General features: G+C 44.0%; 1 protein-coding gene across 3 annotated transcripts in view; it reads right to left on the bottom strand.

Annotated features, from left to right (window-relative positions):
- The window catches only part of CFAP77 (cilia and flagella associated protein 77), a 99,775-nt gene that overhangs the window by 25,663 nt on the left and 50,553 nt on the right, over window positions 1–23,559 (bottom strand). For 2 of the 3 annotated variants that reach the window (XM_030536026.1, XM_030536028.1), the window contains exons 2-3: window positions 18,428–18,527; window positions 16,945–17,173 (exon numbers count right to left, since the gene is read on the bottom strand). In XM_030536026.1, the coding sequence (XP_030391886.1) occupies window positions 16,945–17,173; window positions 18,428–18,527 (329 nt within the window). Of the gene's footprint in view, window positions 1–16,944; window positions 17,174–18,427; window positions 18,528–20,434; window positions 20,500–23,559 lie in introns of all 3 variants that reach the window. The other variant, XM_030536027.1, reaches the window with a different exon arrangement.

Genomic DNA, 23,559 nt, shown 5'->3' with positions numbered 1-23,559 from the left:
GGAGGGAACACCTGGAGGGGAGGACGGGGAAGGGAAATGGTTTATTCCCCTTTGTTGCGAGACTCAAGGAATCTGAGTCTGGGGGTCCCCCAGGGAAGGTTTTGGGGAGACCACAGTGCGCCAGGCACTGTATAGATTCCTAGCTGGTGGCAGCTTTACCAGGTCTAAGCTGGTAACTAAGCTTGGAGGTTTTCATGCTAACACCCATATTTTGAATGCTAAGGTCCAGATCTGGGAAAAATGTTATGACACATGCTTGTGGGGAGGGATAGCTCAGTGGTTTGAGCATTGGCTGCTAAACCCAGGGTTGTGAATTCAGTCCTTGAGGGGGCTACTTAGAGATCTGGGGCAAAAATCAGTACTTGGTCCTGCTAGTGAAGGCAGGGGGCTGGATTCAATGACCTTCCCTTCCAGTTCTAGGAGATAGGTATATCTCCAATTATTTATTTATGGCCACCATCTCCCTGGTTGACTGGGATTCCATCCCCACATTCATCATTCAGAAGGGTTGCTGCTGTGTGATGTCGCTGCCCACCCTGCCCCCGCTGCCCAACAGACAGAGGGTGTGGTCCCACTGTATATTCGGCTCCTCTCAGCCTGGATATGAAATCCAGGTTAGGGTCAAAGCACAAGAGTGAGGGTGGGAAGAGCTGGTACTGCTAGTGCCACTGCTATATGTGTTAAGAAACAGAGGGATTTAGTCTCCAAGGCTGTCAAGACTGCACCTTCTACCAGTACTAATTTCATTTCCACATGGTATGTAAGGGGTAAAGGTATAAGTGTGATAGGTATTCAACTAAGCTTTGAATACAGACTGTGGTTATTCGTTTTGCAACAGAGGCATGTCTCGTTGCTCCACAGAGGTGACTATTTAACTATGTTGAACGTAGTGGTTGAAAGACGAATTTGGGTTTGATCCTCTTCTTCAGAGATCCCTCCCTCTTGTGACTGATTACACTGAGGTCCTGATCCTGCAAGGCTCATAAGCACATATGTAACTTTACATCTTCAATGGGATGCCTCCCGTGTTCAAAGTTACACCCATCCTCAAGTGCTTGGCTGGAGCCTGGGCTTCACTGTATCTTTTCATTGTGGATGCGCCACGTTGTTTCTCCAAGATCCTCTATGAGCTAAATGTGGAAAAGGGAATGGAGGAGGGGGGGGAGAAATAGTTCTACAATAGTAACTTTAACCAGAGACACTTCAGAGGGAAACATACTCTTTGTGGGTCAAATCCTGGTCCAAAGTTGGTAGGAGTTTTAACGTTGATTTCAATGGGCCCAGGATTTGGCACTAATGCAGTAACTCTCATCTGCAGCAGACCTAAGGGGCAATTCACTCTCACATGAGTGTTATTTAAGAAGAGGAGTCTCTCTTCCTGTAGTCCTACCTAAATGTCTGGAAACAGATGCTATTGTTCTAAATCAGGCAGACTTATTTGTTGTTGTTTTACAGATGCTTGTGCGGGGTGGGGGAGCAGCCAGTTAAAACATTTATTATGGATTGAAACAAAGCTCCTTCACAACAAGCAAGATCTTCTTTGTTTTGGCACAAGGGCCCTGCCATGGGAAGGAGAGGAGAGAAAAGTTTTGATATAATGTAACAAATTATTTATACCTGTGGAAAAAAACCCAGCTCCTTCCGTTTATAGTCACCTTGTTCGAGCCATTTCTAATGTTGACATTTCCCTACATAGTTTAAAATTTATTTATGCACATTTTCAAAACTATTACCCTTGGAACATTTTCTGTGTCTTTAATAGACTCTTCTGCTAAATTATTTTCAAGAGACAGGATTTAGAACTACATTCAATAGAAATGACAGACTCCTGCTAACTTGATTATATGATATGGTAGACTCTCCTGCCAGAAATCTCTTGGAAAAGAAACTTTCAGCCTTTTTATGGGTTCTTTTTACTGTAAAAATAATGCTAAGTATAATAAAGTATTAACACACATTAAAATAAAATGGTGTAGACCTTAAATGAGCTACAAACTAGTTAAATTTATTCTACTCAATGTGATCCTTCAGTGCTTTGCAACTGATACCACGAGCTGGGATTTATCTAAAATGAAGGCACTGGGGACATGCAAGAGAAATGGTAATTATAATTTGCAAATATTAGTCTGACACTTTCTTTGTGTATGTGTGTATAAATCCTGACAGCTATGATTTGTGCGTTCTGCCCAATAGTGTTCTACGGAGATTAGACGGGATCCTTTTACGGCAGGCCATCATCATATCTGCAGCTCATTAAAACTTTGTGGAGAACGAGAACTTGCAGAAAATAGGGAGCCGTCAGAACCTTCTGAGGGATTTTTGGTACACGCTTGTTGAAAGGTGTTTGAGAAGGGAGCCTTGGGTCTGACAAACTGGAATTTTAGTACGCCTCTCCGTTCACAGTGGGGCAAAATAATTGGTCATCAGTGACTACTAATTTGGTTTAGTAGCCAGAGGCATTTTTTTTTCTTCCCAGAAAATCAATGACAGCACAGAGGTCTGTTCAACGTGATTCAGCTCAAGATGGGTCCTCATTTAGCTCTTGATGCTCCTTCCAGTGGAGACGGCTATTTTGTTACGATGAAATTTAAATCTATTGACAATACTCGACTCTGAGAGTGGCACCACTGTAGTCAAGGTTGTGTCAGTTTCCCCTCAAACTTATTTTCAAAGATTTAAACACTGTCCATAAAAAAATTTAAAAAAAATCACATTTGGCAAAAAGTTGGTATAAAGGACTCTACTCAGGAGGAATTTTTTAAGGCACAAGTGGTTTGATCACTGCTGTAAAAGGGTAAAAGCTATACTTATAGATGCTTTTCTGTGCTTAGTGTAAGTCAAAAACAGATCCGATATAAACATTTAGGGCAAAATTGAGCTCTTAAATTGTCCTGGTAGACCTGAGCTCCAATATACTGCTTCTCCTACATTACAGGTCACCCACTGATAATCAATAAGATAAATTGGCAGGCAAAGCAGAATGACAGAATTTGCCACTGGATTCATCCATATTTAGGGTGCCACTGATAGGGCCTATTGCAAAAACTGTACATGACAAATGGGGCTTTATATGGAGCAGGAAATAGCCCTACATGGAATTTATGCTCTAGATCATAATAGTGCCAAACAAGTAAATGAGAGTTACGGTGTCACCCACCTTCCTGATAGCTTAATCAATTAATTTTTTTTAAATGGAAATGTCTACAAAACAGATTCTGTAAGATTAACACTGAGTTTAGCTGAGTTCTTTTGGTGACTGGGTTGCTACTGTTATTCATAAACTTCCCGTCAGTACAACTGACTTAGGATGTCAAGGAGTTAAATGCACCAAAAGCCAGGAAAACTTAGATTTAGGGCTGACAGTTGCAGCACAAGAGCTACATAAAACCACATCCTGTTTAGATGCAACAGGGGGTAGGCAAAAAATGCAGGCCCAGACCTATTATTTTTGGTTTGTGTTGGTTTGTCAGATCCTAGCTGCTGTTTTGCTGCAGTAGATTAGTGCATGAGTAGATGACTTTTCCAGCTTGACACTCACTGGAAAAATCTTTCAAATCAGTTCCTCTTCCTTTAGAACTGAGCATTGCATTTCCTCACTCACAGTCCAATTGGCAAAGATCACAGTAAAGGCCGAATTTCCAAATATTGCTACAAATGCAAACTTGGCAAGTACAAACTCAGGCTTTTTTTTTTATTCCCATGGTGTGCAAAACATCTTGCAGTGGAGGGTGCGCTCACCAACTTGCAGGTTTTCTGAAAATTCAGCCCTAAGTGGACTGGCTTGATAAAACTAAAGCCCAAGATAAGAGTTAGGGTTGAAACTTCATCCATAAGCTCATGTCTCCAAACAGTGGGCGATTTCATTTGCTGTACCATATGTGCTATACTAGAGCTTCTGAAGGACAATATATAACTCCCGCCCTAGAGTATACACTGGTTTCTGGGAGTAATCAATGTTTACATTAAGATCTTGCTTTTTACTGTTAAAATTTGGCATGGCTTAGGCCCCTTGTACATCCTAGATGCGCTAGAGCCGTTTATTCTTAACCCCACTTTTTGCGATTCTCTGACCTGAGGCTGCAGTTAATCCTGTATGTAGGAGTCCGATGGAGCCATTTTCTTGATGTTGCCCCCATTTTATGGAATTTGTTTCCTGTTGATATCAGGAACTCTGAATTTCTCACTGCCTTTGTAGATAAGACCTCAGTCTTCTTAGACTTTATTTTTATTGGACAGGCTTTGGGTTACTGTTTGTTTAGCTTCTGGCCTTGTTGTTTTTGTCGTAAAGTGCTGTGAGGCAGTATGTGTGGATAGCACCATATAGGCCTTTCATTGTGTCTTTTCTGTGAATAGTTTCCTTGTTGCAGGGAGAGTTTGTTTGCATTGGGGTGAGATGAGTTACCTTCCATGTCAATGCAGTGTAACTACTGGTGGCAACTGGTTTTTGGGAAACAGTCATTTCTGGTCACATGGTGGGACATGACGTGAAAAATTTGCTGCATCACACCAGCCAGCAAAACGTCCTGTTCACAACAGTGCAACCAATACTGCAGCCCCACGGTATGATCAGATTGACTTAAACATCAACCTCCATTCCTGTAGTATGACTCTCAGGGGACTAATTGCTGGAATCGTCACACTACAGAGAAGTAGCTGCTCCTCCCAGTGGGAGAGAAAGTAACATATTTATAGAATGACCTCTTAGCAAGATGCCTGGATTTACTTCTTTATCCTCATATTATTATTATCCATCTGGATACCCACTGAACAACTTTCTCCCTACTGAACTTCTCTGTGTCCCATTAACTGACCAAGAACTTATCATCTGTAGATGGCTTCAGAATGTTAACTGGGGAACTGGTGCTACGATATGGATTCCTCATCGGGAAATCCATCATGTCCTGGAACTCTCCAAAGCAAAAGTTTCCTTAGCAAGACCATAGACAGCAGAAAATGGTTTTCAGCAAATGGGGTTTTCTGTTGATCTCCTCATTCTGTTTTTCTTTTTCTGAAAATAGATGGAACTTTATTTTCTTGCCATTAGGGTGAGCCTAGACTAACAATGCTGAAATCAGGAGATGGGGAAAGGACACAGAGACAGACACTTGCTCTCTAACAGTCCGGACATGGAGATGTAAAAATGTGATGACATTGACAGTTTTCACAATTTAATGACTACAGTTCATCATATGATGGGCCATGTCCACAGACACGCTGCGGGTCTGTACAACACCTAGCACAATGGAGTTCTGGTCCTATCGAAGTCCCAGGTGCGACTACAATTTATATAATAGTAAAGAGCTAATGCTTTATCCCAGGCTACCTGGGCAGGTGTACAGCACAGGAAAATGCTGACTACGCTAGCTGTATCCTTAGGCTGTCTCCCCACCCTTCCTTGTCACTGATGAGCTAGAACTAGCCATCTAGCCACCATTAATTTGTCTCTCTGTATAGCCCAGCAGGAATCTGGAGCATGATTACAGCTATGGCCCTTGCTTGGGATGCAGGCGTAGCTCAGCCATCCCCCTGCACACCGCCTGCCTTTCGCTTGCCGTAATTGTTCCCCTTTGGCCAGCAGACCTGTCTGTTCTAACAAGGACAGTCAAGAGGAGGGGGAAGTAATTGAGGCACTTAACCACACTCACAAGCGTTGACTTCTGCAGCTAATTAGGAAAGAGGGCCGCTGGGCTTTTTGTTATTTTTCAAATTGTGGTTTATGCATAAAAGCTAACGGCAGAGGAGGGACGTATATTTAACAGCAAATTCTTGACTTCTAAATTTGTATAAAAGGTCATTTACAATTTGTTAACATTTTCACAAGGGTGAATTCAATTAGCCGCTCCAACGGTCCCTATACACGTGCACACATATTCCTAAGGAGAGAGGGAAAGACTAGCAGGGCATTAATGTCCTGTCTCTTTATTTTCCTAAGGAGCTTGAAGAGCATACAGTAAAGTTACCCCTGCAGCTTCAGAGAACTCTAAATGGGCCCTGGCAATAAACCCATGGAGAAGCCTGAAAGATCATTTTTAAATGCCCTCCACTTATCCTCACTTTTCATTAGCCGCTGAAGAAAATAAGTGGAGACAAATTGGTTAAAAATTAAAAAATGGGGACCAATTTTTTGCAGCCCTTATGCTGGCAAATCTCCCAGTGAAATCAGTGGGTATTTTGCCTACGCAGGGACTGCTGGATCTGTGCTGCTGCAGCTTACTCTGCATTGCCAATGTTTCTCTACTCTTCTTTGGAATCTGGATGAGGAAATGACATACATTATTTCACCGTGGGCAGTCAATGAGAGAACTGCTTTTTTTTAAGTGTTGGAGGATCTGTTATTTTGCTCAGAGGGCTCATACGTATAGGGCAGTAAAAAGAATAAAATCCACTGTAAACATACACTTTAAAAGATTTATCAGATGCTCATAGCTGTACTTAGGAGTACACATAGCTACAAGAGCACCAATTTGCTTTACTGTTCTCTCCCAAGCTAAGAATATGAGAGACACCCTCATAACAGTCAAGCACATATCTAAGTCCAGCTCTTACTGTCCATTAAATAACTGACTTCACATGTTGAAAGTTGTGCATTGGCTGTTAGGCAGCTCAGCTGTAATTGTGGCCAGTTTAACCTTTTGATCTTTGCAGAGGGTAAGAAAACTAAATATCTATATTTTCCCTTCATAGTTGTTTGAAAGCCTCAGTGTCTTGCTCTCTGAAAAATGAAGGCAGGAAATGGTTATTATGGAAGCCGGCCATTACAAACCAGCCAGCCCAGTTCCTAAAACACAGTTTGAAACGCAGCTTGGCTGAGCCTTAACCAGCTCCAGCATTCAATGGGCAACCACCAAAATCAACAAGTGAAAGAAGAGTTGAGGAAATCAGTCATAGGGTCCTTTACTTTCCTTTTGCTGTAACTATTCTTTCGATAATGAGTGAAAGTGCTTGAATATCTATATTACAGCTGGTAGGGACTTTTCTTGTGAAACACTTTAACAAAAACTCCAATCTTTTCTTTTGGTTTCCATCAAATCTTTGCTTCTAAAATTTTCAGATTTTCATTGTAAAGTCATAATTTTTTGACAAAAAACAATTTTTGGGGGGTGAAAATTTCCATTTAATCCAAAAAGCCATTTTCTGTTTTAAAAAAACAGGTAGAATTTTTTCAACCAGCTCTAATCTATGTACAATCAAAGCCCACACAACCGCAAAATGTGATTACATATGTGTGAGGGCAAATTCTTTTCCCTTTCTTTTGCTATTCAGGATGACCTGTTTGATAAGAAACAATCTAGATGTTAAGTTTAACACTACGGCCATGTGCTGTTCTCGTCACTCATCATACCTTCCATAATACGTAAGATAAGCTAGACTTGGTTGTATGTTAACAACTATATGTCAGCTCATTTCCTCTTAAAAAGAAAAATATCAACGAGCCTGACAAGTTGAGCAGAAACAATCACAACTGCAGCAAATAGCCATATCTTACCAGAACCAATGTTTGCATGAGTATGCTCAAAGTTATTTAAAAACAATAACAATACTTAGCTTTTACAGAGCACTGTGCGGACAATTAGGAGAACTGCAGTGTGCTATAAAAGAGATTCAGCCTTTAGCTACGTTACAGCTAGTTGAAGGAAACGTAAATTGGTATAAAAAATTAAAATATCTCCAATATTATAAAAGAATGATTCTTCAAACAGAAGCTTCTCTCTTGACATCATGAGGATGGTGGTCAGGACACAGAAAATACATGTTGCCTTTGGACTGGATTGGAAAGCTGATTGTCCATTTGGGGTTAGTCCTGATTTTTTTTTTTAAGGTTCATTTCACAATAGCAAACCAGAGTAATCATATTTATCTTACAACAACTCCAGAAATCCCTAATTTCCTATTCGGTCCAATAGTGAAATGCATTTCTTGTGTCTCAATCCACTTTCTGACAGGAACATTGAGTCTAGTGGAGCATTGGCGAAGTGTGAGCATTCACTAAGGGACAAACTAACACCAATCATGGTGATGGTCACAGAAACACTTGTCACTAAGACCTGTGGAAATGTGGCCATGTGGTTAGGACACTGGCCAGGACTTGAGAAGTGAACCCAAGTCTTCCTGCTCTTCCATGAACTTCTTGCATGACCCTGGGCAAGTCACTTAGCCCGATTTTTAAAGGCATTTAAGTACCTAAAAATGCAGATTGTTGCCAACTGGGATTTTCAACAGCACCTATGTGCCCCTCCTTTTGATTTAAACAACAATCGGCCTAGCTCCTATCTGCATCTTCAGGGGCTTAAATTCCTTTAAAAATCTGCCCTCTGTCCCCTGTAATGTGGGGATAGCAGCACTTTCCTACCACACAGGGGTGCCGAGGATAAATATATGAAAGATTGTGAGGGGCTCAGATACTACAGGAATAGGGGCAAGATCTCTGTCCACCGTTGGACAGAGACGTTAGACCCATTTTGCAGTGCTGACACCACAGAGCAAGGTTTTACTTAAAGTGAAGGTGCCAGGGGAATAAATGCAAAGGAAACGGTAACTGTAATTTGCAAACATTATGTAGGCATGTTACACTCTGTGTAGGAGATTCTCTTCCCGCAAGGGTGTATTTAGCTGTTGCAGGAGGTAACACTGATGACTGCCGTTTTCCTTCTGAGAAAGCATAGAAACCTGTTTACAATTCAGCAGGGCCTGAGCATGTGCACAGGCAGCAGCCCAGCCATTACTTCAGCGCTCATATGGACACACTCTCTGTTGCAAATCCTGGTTCACACAAGGTAGCTCTTGTAAAGATCAGAAGCTGGAGCATGAATCCGAGGAATCTGATTGGAGGATGCCCCATGGGGGAGGCCAGGACCCTACCACATCCTCATTAGTGCTGACCTTGGCACAAGCACTGCCTGCTGATGGATAGGCTATGGAGCTGGACAAGACCCTGGGGAACCACTGTATTATCTATTATTGTCCCATCAGCGCCTCCCCTGACCCCTCTCAGCTCTGAATGCCACAGGCATCAGGGAGAGAATAAATCTATGTCTGATACTAAAAGAGAGAGGGAGAGAAGGAAAAAGGAGATGAAAAATGTCCTTTTTATGACTCTTACAACAAAGCTGGCCACATGGTTTGTAGAAAACAATTCTCTCGGCGGGGGAGGGGTGGAATCAGCAAAAAGCTCAGCCCAGCCCCTAGTAAACTAGTCTCGAGCACTCATGACCTTCCAAGGTAACATCTATTGGAAGAAACAGGCCCCATAACTTCAGCCTTGCCCTAATGCTCACAACTCCGTGCATACGAAATGAACTGTGGAATATGCATCCACCAAGACTGGAAAGTGCCATTCTCAAAAGCAAAAGACAATCTGCCTTACTATGGAGAATGTACAGATTGGGTCAAGATTAATAAGACCTGGATAGCAACCAAAGCATTAAGCTCACATTTATTTTTTTTTCTGGATAAGCCAAAATGGTAGAGAAGTCTGCTCTCGGTGCCCTTGGAGAATGCCTGACATTAGTTGCTGGGGGAGACATGTAGGCCTGTGTCATGGCAGTGGGGCTGACACCTGAAATGTAGGAGGCCAGAGAAATACATCTCTATTTTGTAAAGGAGTCTGTGCATTATCCATAGGCAGCAATATAATAATATAGAATATGTGCCAGTGCCAGTAAAATTGCTTCCCCCACATGAAATTGCCCTTATAACTCCTGCTGCTGTTCTGACATGGGAACAAGAGACCTGGATTCTGGCCCCTCTGGGCAACCTTGGTGGCATAAAGTGACCACAACAGGCCATGGGAGATTACCCCAGTCTGGATGCAGAGCAGGGCCAGCATAAGTGTCCCTATGCTGCCTCCTCTCACAGTCTACAAGTGCTTGTAGTCAGCCCTAAGTGGGATTCTGGGGTGCTGTGCAGCCTATAGGCAGTTTAAGCAGAGGTCCTGCATACAGTTGCCAACTTGGTAATATTTAAAAACTGGACACTCCAGCAAGAGCGCCGGAATCTCCGCTGCCCCACCTATTCCCTCCAAGGCCCTGCCACTGCCCCACCTATTCCCCCCCCAAGGCCCTGCTCCTCCTCCTCCTCCGAGGCCCTGTCCCTGTCTACTCTTCCCCCTGTCACTTGCTGTTTTTCCCCTCCTACCTCCTGCCATCTAGGTCAGAAAGGACTTGCCTGCGGAGCTGGGGCCAGGAGGTGATCCTGACTGAGTAGGAACCGGAGCGGGTGATGACCTGGTGCCTCCCTGCCTACCTCACTCACAGTAATTGGACTTTGGGTGTCCAGTCAGTAGATTCGACCGGACACTGTCCAGTCCCCCTTTCAACTGGTCTTTCTAGTTGAAAACCTGGCCACCCTAGGACTCCTGCAGCAGCCCAGAAAAGAGGCAAGGGTGGCACAAAGTCATCTTTGCCCCTACTTCTCCTGAGTTGTGCTGTCTGCTGTACCTCAGGAGACGAGGCACAGAGTATGCCCTAGACAGTCTGATGTAACGTTGCTTTATTTGAATATGATGTTCACCAAAGCAGCTTTTTTCTAAAGGCATTTGAGTCCCCAGCCCCTGGAGTCCATGAAGGGTACCATATGTTGCAATTATCTCTGCCCTTTCACCTCCAAACACCTGCCCCCCTTAACTGAGAGTGCTCTCCCAATGATCAGCAGCCACAGCTGAGATGTATTGGTAAGGCCCTACGAAATTCATGGCCATGAAAAGCACGTTGCAGATCGTGATATCTGGTCTCCCCCCGTGAAATCTTGTCTTTTATGTGCTTTTACCCTATACTATACAGATTCATGGGGAGATCAGAGTTTCTCAAATTGGGGGTCCTCACCCAAAAAGGAGTTGTAGGGGTGGTCAAAAGGTTATTGGGGGGGGCACAGTATTACCACCCGCTGACTTCAGAGCTGGGAGGCCAGAGACTGGCAGCTGCTGCCTGAGGGCCCAGCTCTGCAGGTAGCAGCACAGAAGTAAGGGTGGCAATACCATCCCATGCCACCCTTACTTCTGCTGGCAGCAGCTCTGCCTTCAGAGCTGGGCTCCCGGCCTGCAGCTGCCGTGCTCCGGGCACCCAGCTCTGAAGGCAGCACCACTGCCAGCAGCTGCACAGAATTCAGGGTAGCAGTACCACAACCCTCCTCCACCCAAATATAACCATGTGACCCCCCAACTCCATTTTGGGTCAGGACCCCTACAATTACAACACCAGGAAATTTCAGATTTAAATAGCTGAAATCATGAAATTTATGATTTTAAAAATCTTGTGACCAAGAAATTGACCAAAATGGTCTGTGAATTTGGTAGGGGCCTATGTACTGGGCAATAGCTTTGAATCTGCAAACAGAAATTACTTAAATGTACCAATAATTAAGTGACTTTTTTTAAATGTGTAGTTTTGGCTGCCTGACATATCAAGGCCTAGAAATCTCCAACATACATGAACTAGCCTGTGCATTTTGCATCTGCTTAAAGCCGTCTGACTGGGGTCTGTAAATAAACATTAACAGACATTACAAATACAGTTTAGCATGGCTAGTATAATTTTCCAAGCCATAATCCACTAAACCAGGAGGCTGCTAAAGCAGACTCTCCAGACCTAGAATAAACTAATGACTGGCCAAATTCCACCTTGATTTACAACTTCAGTAGCCCTGCTGAAATTAATGTCAATTGAGATAGAATCCGACCCAATATCTTTTGCCCTCGCTGGTGGTATCTTTAACTCATGAGAAGTGAGTTAAATACCTCCCACTTTTATCAAAGTGGCCACAACAATTCCTTAATAATCCTACTAATTTGATTTTGTCTATAACCTACTTTTAAAGTAAGGGGATAAATACAATCAGTCTGCACAAAAGGTAGCTATTAAAGAACAGGCAAGATGTGCTACAATAACTTTAAATTAAAAGACTGGTGCCTCTTTCCCTGATGCTGTGGGGTCTGTGGATTTTCAGTAAAACTTTTGAGCCAGGCCTAGATCTCTCTCAAGCAGCCATTTAACCTACCATTTATGAAGAAATAAAGCAAAATTGATGTTGATTTTGGTCTGCGTTAGGGGATACTTTTGCAACATAAAAGCCCTTTTGCCTGCAATTTGCAGAGCAGCCCTGTCACATCAGCAAGGGCTGGTACTGATAGAGATAAAGCTTTATAGCTGGGGCATTTGCTACTAACAGCAAGCTAATGCTGCATTTTCATTTTGACGCAATTAATGTTAATGTCTGCTACGAAAATTGTCATTAAATACCATTTTAAAATCCATTCAATTTGCATATGCAAAGCCCATTAACTATCATGTAAAATACACACCACTGCTCATCATGTCTTTTCCCTTGAATTTGTAGCTGCTATTTACTTCTTTTGCTAGTGATTAGATTTCATTTTAAAAGCTAGATAGTAATGCCTAGCCCAGCCCCTGGCAGAGCACAAAAAACCTACAAGATACAACAGCAGCGGCAGTTCTGTACCAGGTTCAGAAAGTGTTTGAGGTGCTTTCCATGCACCTGAATGCTTGTGATACAAACTCTTACTGGCTCTTAAAGGCTCCCCTCTTCCTACCCCTCCAGGGGAGAGAGATGTGGGGAAGGCCACAGCAGAATGGGGCTGAAGGCAAAGGGTGCTAAGCAGGATACTTTCCGCTCTTCCTTGTGGCTGACTAACTCCCTGCTGCAAAAGGTGGAAGGGGACATTATCCTGGTCAAGATGCAAAGGGAAGAGCCGTGGGGCTTGCTCCGCCCCCCCCAACTTTACCCCCCGCAGTAAAACAGGTGCAAGTTAAGGCAGCATTTATGCCTGCTGTGTGCGTCCTAACACCTTTTTGAAGGTGTCCCAAAGTGCAACGGGCAGCTCTTCTGCCCACGGCAGCACAGACACTGGCCAGCCGGGGACTGAATAAGGTGATCAGGGCCGTGTGGCTCCAGCTGAAGCCATGCCACGGCTCTGTACCACAACTGGAATGGCAATGTCAAGGTAGTCCCCTCCCCTTCTCTAGAACAGAGGTACAAGCCCCTTTCTCTTCCCCAGGAGTGGCTGCAGAGACAGCAACAAAGGTCCACTTCCCCTCTGGAGAGGCGGGAGTAGCAGCAGGGGGGCACCTTAGTATTTACCCCTAGCAACCAGCATGTGTCTGCTTGGATAGGTCAGCCCACTGCACTCATCTCCTCCTGCCACACTCAGAACTCTCTGAGGTCAGGTTGGTGGGTCTCGGTGTTAACTCCTCAGTGAGAAGCAGGGCCCAGTTTGTACCTGACAGAGCTATTGTTTCAGGCTGTCTGCAGACTTGGGCAGGAATTATTGCACTGGCCACACTTAGGTCATGTTTTCAAAGTTTGCTTTGCATCTATGAGGGCTAGATGTTGACTTTTTAAAAATGAAAGATGAGACTCTGATGTAATCTCATGACTCAGGGAGCTGGGGCCTTAGGCATGAGCTTATTGGGCCTATGCTTTAAGGCATTCCTAGGCCTACCCATGCTGATGTGGATGAACAGGTCCAGAGAAAGCATAAAAGGTGGGTTCCTGCATGCAGCTGGCCAGGATCCCTAGAGTTGAGGGGGCACTGCTGTCCTGCAGATTTCTGGCTTTCTGCACATTTGTGAGCCAGCTGCTCCATACAACCTTATCCCGTGGTGGAGAATATGCTGATTCCGCAGCTCTTTCTGGGCCACGTAGTTCTTGTGTGCATCCCATATTTTTGCAGAGGAGAAACACATGGATCATAGTCTTAGAATTACTGACAAATATATGGGTATTAAACTCCTTGTCTGAGGTCTGGATTTGATTGAAGCAACTAGTGGGCTGAATGTGTAGAAGCATCATGTTATAGTGCAGGGAGGTATTTATCCCTCTCCGTTCACCTCTGAGGCAACTGCCCTGAGATATTGCAGTAAAAATACTAATGAATTGGAGACTGGAGAAGAGTCGCAAAAGAGATCAGAGAGTGAAGGGGCCACGTGAGAGCTACATTTGTATAGCTTAGCTAAGAGATGGCTAAGGAGGGATATAAATATCAAGGAGAAAGAGGAATGATTTAGAGTGGTTCATGGAAGTATAACAGAGGCATGGGATGAAAGTAAGACAGAGACAATTTAGGATGAATAATAGGAAAAAATTGATGGCAGTCAGTTGTGTTGGACTGTTGAATAGTCTCATCAGGGAAATGATGGCTGCCCCACTGCTGGGAACAAACTGCACAAATGCATTAGAAAATAGCAACAATCCTAAATCGAAAGGGAGAGGAACTGGCTGACCAACAGGGTGCCCCCATCCCCATCATACAGTATTGCCAGCCTCAGGCATCCAGAAACCATGAAGTCCTCCCCCCACAAAAGAAAATTAAAATAAATCATGAGACTAGTTTAAATATGAGCATTTTAAAATGTTGGGTTCTCTTTATTTGCCCTCTGGTGTTTGAGCCTTTCAGAGTCACGTTTTGAAGCTTTTCTTCAACTACAAGGGTTAGAAACATTTTTATTTTTAATGGAAGCTGAGAGTCTCAAATATTCACATGATTCTGGGAGCTGGTGCTTGAAGAAAAACACCCCATATTGCCAGGCTTGTGATAAAATCATGAGTAGGAGAGTTGTTTTGGAGACAAAAAGGAATTTTTAAGTATTAGTAGCATAGTAATATGGGAGTCAAGTGGCGAGACCGTGACCGAAACCATTAGCATCCCAGTCACCAAAGACAAAACACAAATTTTAAAACAAGCCACTCAAGGCACTAAATAGAAGAGTCTACATGTACTAAATGAATAAACAAAGAAGCATATGTGAACGGGATGAAAAGCGAATATTCTGTGCTGCTCCATACATTATTGTTTGCATGATTTTATTGTTCATTAAAAAACCCTATAAATTAAACCTCTCTGCAATAGGCTGTTATGATTTGTATGTTAGCAGAGGCTGACCCAGTCTGCAGCTGCTTTGTCTCCTTCCCTGGATGACTTTTAAATCGAGCTTTCTAATCTCTCAGCCCTCTTAACCGAGACCCTGAGTTATTTTGCTTTGTTGTTAAGCCTCTGAAGAGTATACGTTTTATTCCTGATTATATTTATATACATATATGGTTACACAGGTGCAGAGAAATGGAGATTCAGGCCCTATGTTCTTTACTCATGCATATATGATGACTATTTGATGACCTATCTATTTGGATGTATCTCTCCAAACACAGAGGTCATCACCTATGGATGAATAAAGTATGTAGGTCCTGATTCTCTAATGCCCTGCACCTGGGTAATCAATTACACCAATAGAAAATAGGTAGCTAGACATCTAATGCTAGCCTGCATGCCTCTAATTCGCTGCTGGTGCAAAATTGCATCCACAAGAAGAGTGGCCTGACTGAAGCCTCTTTTGAAAAATACATTTAGCACTAGTCCTTTAACTCATATAACTGAGTCCAACTAATTGAGGCTCTTTGAGATTATGAGCTAGATTCTCCATTGCCCAGCACCTCATGTTGTCATTTACATCAGTGCAAAGTGGATGCTAAATGCTACCAAATCTGAATTTTGTACTCATGTAAATGGTTACACGGCTGCAGGGTGATAGAGAATCAGGCCTTATGTACTATGCTGTGAGTCGAAGTGCTCCAGCATAGGAGTCTCCTGCAACATACTGACCTTCCTCATGCACATCTCCAGCATTTCAGATATCAGAATCCCAAAAAGGGCAGGGGCCTGAGCCTAGACCGGGGTGGGCAAACTTTTTGGCCTGAGGACCACATTGGGCTTGCAAAACTGTATGGAGGGCAGGGTAGGGAAGGCTGTGTCTCCCCAAACAGCCTGGCCCCTGCCCCCTATCCGCCCCCTCCCACTTCCCACTCGCTGATTGCCCCCTTCAGAACATCCAACCCATCCAACCCCCCCACTCCTTGTCCCCTGACTACCCACTCCTGGGACCCCCTGCCCCTAACCGCCGTCCCAAGACCCCACCCCCCTATCCAACTCTCCCTGCTCCCTGTCCCTTGACTGCCCTGACCCCTATCCACACACACCCCCGACAGGCCCTCCAGGACTCCCATGCCTATCCAACCCACCGTGTTCCCTGTCCCTGACTGCCCCCCCGAACCTCCACCCAATCCAACTGCCCCCTGCTCCCCAGTCTTCCCCTCCAACCCCCCTGACCCTTATCCAACCTCCCTGCTCCCTGTCCCCTTACCATGGCATTCAGAGCACCAGGACTGGCAGCCATGCCACCTGGCCGGAGCCAGCCATGCCACTGCGCTGCCCGGCAGGAGCTCACAGCCCTGCTGCCCAGAGTACTGGTGGCGCGGCAAGCTGAGGCTGTGGGGAGGGGCCAGGGGCTAGCCTCCCTGGCCAAGAGTTGAAGGGCTGGGCAGGACGGTCCCACGGGCCATAGTTTGCCCACCTCTGGCCTAGATAAAGCACAGATTAGCCACAGCAGCCTTTAGATGTCTTGCTGTCTGATTGAATCAAGGTAATTAGATAGCATTTTACACCCTCTTTCTACAGATGTAAATGACAACACAAGGTGCTGGACTATGGAAAAATCTAGCCCATAATCTCAGCGCTTCAATTACTTGGATTCAATTACATGAGTTAAAGGATACGGACCAAATATATTTTTAAAGGGGAGTCAGTTCTGCTACTCCTCTAGTGGATGGAATTTTGCACCAGCAGTTTATTGGGGGCATGGTTAATTGCAGGCACGGAGGCTAACACTAGATATCTAACTCTCTGGGTGCAGTCAGACTGCAAGACATCTAAAGGCTGATGTGACTAATCTGTGCTTTGTCCTGGGTCAGGCCACTCCCCTTCTGGGGATTCAGGAGATACACATGCTGGAGCTGAACATGTTTTAGGAGACTCCTATGCTACAGCACTTCAGCTCACAGCAAACCTCCCTTAAGTCACTGTTTGGAGACAGCGAGATGAGGATCAGATCTGAGTGGAGAATCTAGTCCTTAGAGAAGCCCAGATTTTCTTCCTCTTACCGTGCTAGAATTCCATAGGTCATATCTGGAGGTACTTTTGGGGGGGCTCTTTTAAAACGACTCTCGTTATCTTCATTGCAGCGGATGTCTTTGAGCTGGCGGTACAGGTTGTATTCATGTGCTGTGACATAACCAGCCTTAAGAGCCCCACGGTTCATGGCAATGTAATTCCGTGGCATCTCCCTTGGGGAAGGAGGCCTGGGTTTCATCGAATGCCAGTGACCTATCGCTAAGGACAGAAAGGAAGACAAGAGCCAGAACAAAGGAAGTTACTAGGATTTCATGTTGAATAAACCAGCCTGGGTGAATCTCATTCTGGTGCAGAGGGCCAGCTCAAGGCCTAGGTACTACATAGGGGGAATTAAGTGATACATAGGCCTTTTGTTAGTTCTCTACTCAGAGCGAAATTCAAACTGCATTCACATCAGTGAGGTTCAAACAGAGACCAGCAAGAAGATCCATCAGTCTTAAGCACAGAGTTTCTCAAGTAAATTGTTCCTGTTTCCTACAATTTCCCCACCTCCAATTTGTAAGGCTCAGCAATTTTGACAGAGCCGTCCATTTTTTTCCTCACTGAAACCTGCGTGAATTTTCACAAGTGTCCAATGCAAAAACCAGCTCTGCTCATGAAAGTGGGCCAATTCGTGCCCATCATTGCTTGGATTTGGGCCCAGCTCTGCTCAGTTTTCACATACATGAGCAAAAGTTTCTGCAAAGGTAGGTCAGCTTCAAAAGTTGTAAGGAACCGTGACCAACCTTGAGTTTGGGAGTAGCTGTGCATTTTCTTAGAAAAACTTTGTACACTCTTAGGAAGGCCTCTGCTACAGGACAGAAGGGTCACAACAACCTGACTTGGTCTTGATTGAAGCACATGGTTATTTTCATACATTCCACACTATCTATGCGAAGCAGGGTTTTTCAGGTGCTTGAGTACCAGGCTCAGCAGTTGGGTACAGGTCAAAGCAAAGGCCTTGTTGATATTTGGAATTAGCCCTGATTCAATCATCGGAGCCTGGCCACTGGTGTAGCTGCACTAATACGAGCCCCGAATGTAGAAAAGGAAAACTGCGACTTGCACCAGTTGACCTTACACTGATTTCAAACAGGAGTAAGCTCACCTGGAGCATGCTACAACTTTCCTGGTCTACGCTTTTGGGGCTTGCACTGGTGCAGCTACGCCGGCTGCTGGCCATTGATGGCTGAATCCCAAATATAGACAAGGCCAGGGACTCTTGCACACAACAGTTACCAAATGCCACAGATGGTGTTCATGTGAGCAGGTAAAATGCTAGAGTTCTTACTCTCCCTCTTCAGCTCAATGAGAGTGTTTTCTGCCTTGTCCTCCTCCATTGGTATTAGGACTTTAATAGGTACAAGACATGTTGTTACACTCTAACCTGCAGGTCGTTTGGTGACATCCAGGTGGGGGGAACCTTTTAATAGCCTCTAATGGCATCTCTAATCTTTACTTGCATTGTCATACCTTCAGGTACTCCTCCGTCAGCCCCATGAAGGTATAACCCATATGCAAAGTCATAGCCTGGAAGAGTGTAGCAGCTTCTCCGAGGTTTTCCTAGTTCTGCCTGCAAGGGAAAGGATTGGGAGTAAGAGGGTCAGAAAAGTAAAGATTTTGCTTAACACGTTAAACCCTCTGAAAATAGGGATTTGTAAAAAAGCTCAGACAGTTAAGCCCTGTTTACAGCAGGGAAACTTCTCAAAAAGTCCCTCATGTTGCTAACACTAGTTTGGTTCCACTAGTGTCAGCAATGCTGGGAGTTCTAGCATAGATGAGTTGCTGGTGTCGTTTTAAGCACCATGTCAATTCGACTTAATCTGAGGAGAGTTAGGCAACACAGTTCTTAAAATGGCAGAACCTGCTTGGAACCTTGTCTTCATGTTGCTAACAAAGGTGTAGCTCGACTGGTCTTAATGAGACATATTACACTCTCAGGAATGGTATGGAAACAAGTTTGGTATGGAAACACATCAGAACCTGTTGTCATCTCCAGATGAGGCTGGGCTAGCAGAGCCTGTTGGTGACAATCATTTTCAGCAGTGGGTCATTTCCTAGTGTAGATGGTGTGATGGGATCCCTGGGGTGCAGCCTGGGAATGTGGGACTGCTGTGCCCCCTTAACTCTCCAGCCTGAGCTGTTTCACAATGCCTTGCTAATGATCAGCAGCAAGCCCCTCCAGGGGCTGTTATAACTGAGCACAACAGCAAGTGGAGCCCAACACCTAGCTAGTTTGCATGAATGCTCCCAGAGCAACTCATGAATCACACAGAGTAAGACACCAGCCAAATCCCCCCAGCTCCCAGCACTGTACCTCAGGAATATATTGCTTAAGATGAGCAACGCAGATTTATTAATTGGCTCACCATTTCAAAGGAAAGTGAATATACACCAGCCTTTGCAAACCTGAGCACGTTTATCACACACTTCAGGCAAAGTCTCTGGTAAAGATAAACAGTAAAACAAATCTGTTGACTATAAAAGATAGATTTTAAGCGTTTATAAGTGATAGGCAAAAAGTTAGTTATCAAAATAAAATAAAATATAAGCACAAAGTCTAAACTCTCAACCCTGTTAGACTGGGCAACATCTAGATTAAGCAGTTTTTCCTCACCCCACTGGGTACTGCAATTCATAATATACAAGTTTGTCCCTTAAACCTGGACCAGTCTCCTCTGTTGGAGTCTTCAGTCTTCTTCTGAGTGTTTTTGTTGCTTGCAGCATAGGTAGGGGCAGGAGAAAGGCAAAGCATGGGCCCCCTCTGTTCTGTTTTATACCCTTGGTCGACATTTTTGGAGAAAACAAGTCCAGGTGTGTCTAGTGGGCATTGCTGAGTCCCCTGGCAAGGTTGAGCAATTCCCCTGGTGTGGCCTTATGCAGGTGAGTCAGTGAATTGTATCTCCCTTGCTGGTCCTTCACTACTTTCAACTCTCTTCTTCAAGTGTCATTGCTTGCAGCTGTAAACCAGTTTGGACTGGTCGATGGGAATGACGGGGATGGGGTGAGGGAGCAAACTGACCATTCTTACATTGTGTCAGAGAAAAACATTGCTCAGCAGGTTTGTCCACAGGGGTTTGTGTTAACATTTGCTTTAGGTTTTTTTGATCCATTAGAGTTTGAACCGGCTTCTCCCAGATCCAAATGAACTCCAAATCTCAAAACAAAACTCAGTCAAAACCATCAAGGTTCACCAGAATTTTGCATGGGTTTGTCTCAAAATCGTAAACCAACCTGGATTTACTGGAAAAGTGGGGTGAGGCTTGCTTAAGAATATATGGATTTGAAATATTAAAATAGTTTATGTTCAAATCTACTTGGATAACGCTGAGTAAATCCATCTGTTTGAACAAGGTTATTGAAGGGCTACTTCTGCAGATTATACCTTTGCAGTGTCTAAAAGTCCTTAAATTTCCGTCAGTTCTGTTGGTGCATCTTTCATTTACAAGTTGTGCATCTCTTTTGAAATTTGGCACTAACCTCAGAAGAGTCTGTCATGTTCTCACTCATGCTCAGAATGATCAATAATCTCTGAAAAGCCAAATCTACGCAACCAAAGGGGGGAAAGAAAACGAAAAATATTATTGACTGGTGTTTGCAGCTCAGAGAAGAAAGAGCATGAACATAATCACTTCATTTTTATTTAGTTTTAAAATTAACTCCCTTTTGCTCTCCTGTGTGTGTCCCAGTTTTGTGAAATCTGTGCGATTAACCGACCTCACTTACCTCCTTTATATTTGGACCATGATCTCCATGGTGAAATCACTCTGAGATTTGTGTGTCTTGAAACCTTATTGGCTTTTGAAAGGGAGGGGGCAAAGGGGTGATGACCGGCTGCCCGAAAGCTTATGTCTAGTGAGGTTCTGCTCTCGGATGGCTGGAGCAAGATTAAGCAGTGAGCTCCCAAACCCTCTGCAGTGGACCTTGTTCTCTTTGTGGACCTTGGGACAGGATCTATTTCAGTCCAGAGAGGGTATAAATATGAAGTTGCCAGGTCATGTGTATCATAAGATCAGGTTGGCAGGATGGGTGTGGAAATTCTCAGCTCTAGGCTCTCGGTGCTTTAGCTTCTCCCATTTGTGAAATAGGAGTAGCATTATTCCTACTTCACAGATGGGGGAAACTAAAGCACTGAGAGGTGAAATGACTTGCCCAAGTTCACGCAGTGCATCAGTTGCAGGGTTGGGAATAGAACCCAGGTTTCCTGTTACCCAGCCTTGAGCTTTAACTGTAAGATAAGCCTCCCCTTTATCTACTGTTCCATATGTTGGTGATTTTAGGTATGTTGCTATTAAATGACCAGGACTAGTGAGAAGTTACAGTGAACGGAGGGAGGGGAAATGTTAGCAACGAATAAGGCTGGAGCTCGTACCAATTTTCCTTGCTATTATAGAATCATAAGACTGGAAGGGACCTCAAGGGGTCATCGAGTCCATTCCCCGGTGCTCATGGAAAGACTAAGTATTATGACAGGTGTTTGTCTAACCTGCTCTTAAAAATCCCCAGTGTTGGAGATTCTACAATCTCCCTAGATAATTTATTCCAGTGCTTAATCACCCTGACAGTTAGGAAGTTTTTCCTAAACCTCCCTTGCTGCAATTTAAGCCCATTGCTCCTTGTCCTAGTCTCAGCAGTTAAGAAGAACAATTTTTCCCCTCTTCCTTATAACAACCTTTTACTTACTTGAAAACTGTTATCCTGTCCCCTCTGTCTTCTCTTCTCCAAACTAAACAAAACCAATTTTTTCAATCTTCCCTCATAGCTCATGTTTTCTAGACCTTTAATCATTTTTGTTGCTCTTCTCTGGACTCTCTCCAATTTGTCCACCTCTTTCCTGAAATGTGGCGCCCACAACTGGACACAATACTTCAGTTGAGGCCTAATCAGCGCAGAGTAGAGTGGAAGAATTATTTCTCATGTCTTGCTTACAACACTCCTGCTAATACATCCTAGAATGATGTTTGTGTTTTTTGAAACAGTGTTACATTGTTAACTGATATTTAGCTTGTGGTCCACTATGACCCCCAGATCCCTTTCTGCAGTGCTCCTTCCTAGGCAGTCATTTCCCATTTTGTAATCCTTGAAAATGTCTCCACAAAAGCAATGTGTCTACCTTTTATATAAACATCAGATTAATAGCAGCTTTAGAGAGAGGCTGCATTAGATATTGCAGATTACTGCAAAGTTTAATAATACACATCCTGGTTCCAGAGACTGCCAATTCAAAGGGTCTGCAGGGAGTCTGTACGTGATGCCACCTTCATGCGTTACATATAACCCAGAACCAATAAACAGCCTCCTCCTGAGCAGCAGGAAAAATTTGACATAGAGGCAAATTGTGGTTTTATAGCATTTTTCAAATACATGAGCACAGGCTTTTTCCTAGGATCCTATCCTGATATCACAGAAAATGACGATTTGCCGTCAGAAATTAGTTATTAAAATGAAGATGACGTGTGTGGGGGAGAAACGCCAGCAAAGGCAGAGGACTGTAACACTCTTGCAAATCTGTTTGAAAAAGCTTAAGTGAGATTTTTAGTGTGGGGGCCCTGGTAGGATTTGAATTTTTCCACAAACTGAGCTCATTTCATAGTCAAGAGGCCTGATTCTCTTTTGCATTGCACCTTGTGCAGTCATTTACACCACTGCTCAGTGAGTGCACAGTAGCATCTGGTTGCATTTTGCAGCCCCATGGTGTAAGTGACTACACAAGATGCAGGGCAATGGAGCATCTGGCCCAATAGGCCAAATCCTGAGAGAACCCATGACTGCCACTGAAATCAGTGAAACTGGCAGGTTCTGAACACCTCCCAGAACTTCGTCGTATTCGTCCTTCCACCCAAGTGCTCACTTCTGTAAGGAAGTCTCCTTATCAGAAGGCAATCTGTGTAACAATCATTAAGGATTAAAGTTTGCCTAGTTCATGAATTAGCAAAAAACTATTATAACTTTATTAGTCAATTTAAGTTGTTTGTCATCAAGTGATTAGATGTGCTGCATTACTAAATGCTTCAGAGAGGCACCCAAAGTTGATGCAAAGCCTCCTGTCTCTTCCCCCACCCCAGCAGCATTGCCTCCTTTCAGTCTTTAGCCTGTCACAAAGCTGCTTGACTGGAATACAGATCTGTCTGACAGCTGTCCCCATCAGCAGACAACTTCATTAAACCTCATTAAGATGTCATCTCTCTGCCTTATTTCCCACCTCTCCGCTCTAATTAAAACCATCTCGCTCTGCATCCCAGGCGGTCCTAATTTTCTCTTGGTACCTTCTGCAAGTTTTTTCCCTTTATGATGTTAGCAAGGAAAATCAGGCATCTTAAATATTGTTTATAAAGCCCATTCAGAAAAGACGATCCTGTTTTTTTCCCCCCCCTGAAGCATTCCCAATACATTTAATCATCCTGCAGAGATCACATCCTTCCAGGGATGGCAGCGAGAGAGATGTCACCTTGAGACTCATGCTGTAACTAACTCTTTCCATATATTCACTGAGGATCCAGTTAGAAGGGTGGTAAATGTTCTATTTCCTATAAGAAACAATGAATTCCATTTAAATCTGAGTACACTCGTCCATTTTTTTGTTTTGTTTTGTTAATAAGACTCTC

This window comes from Gopherus evgoodei, chromosome 16 (assembly GCF_007399415.2).
Source record: "Gopherus evgoodei ecotype Sinaloan lineage chromosome 16, rGopEvg1_v1.p, whole genome shotgun sequence".
Classification (NCBI taxonomy): Eukaryota; Metazoa; Chordata; order Testudines; family Testudinidae; genus Gopherus; species Gopherus evgoodei.
Note: the sequence above shows the minus strand (reverse complement) of the source record. Positions and strands in the feature narration are given on the sequence as shown.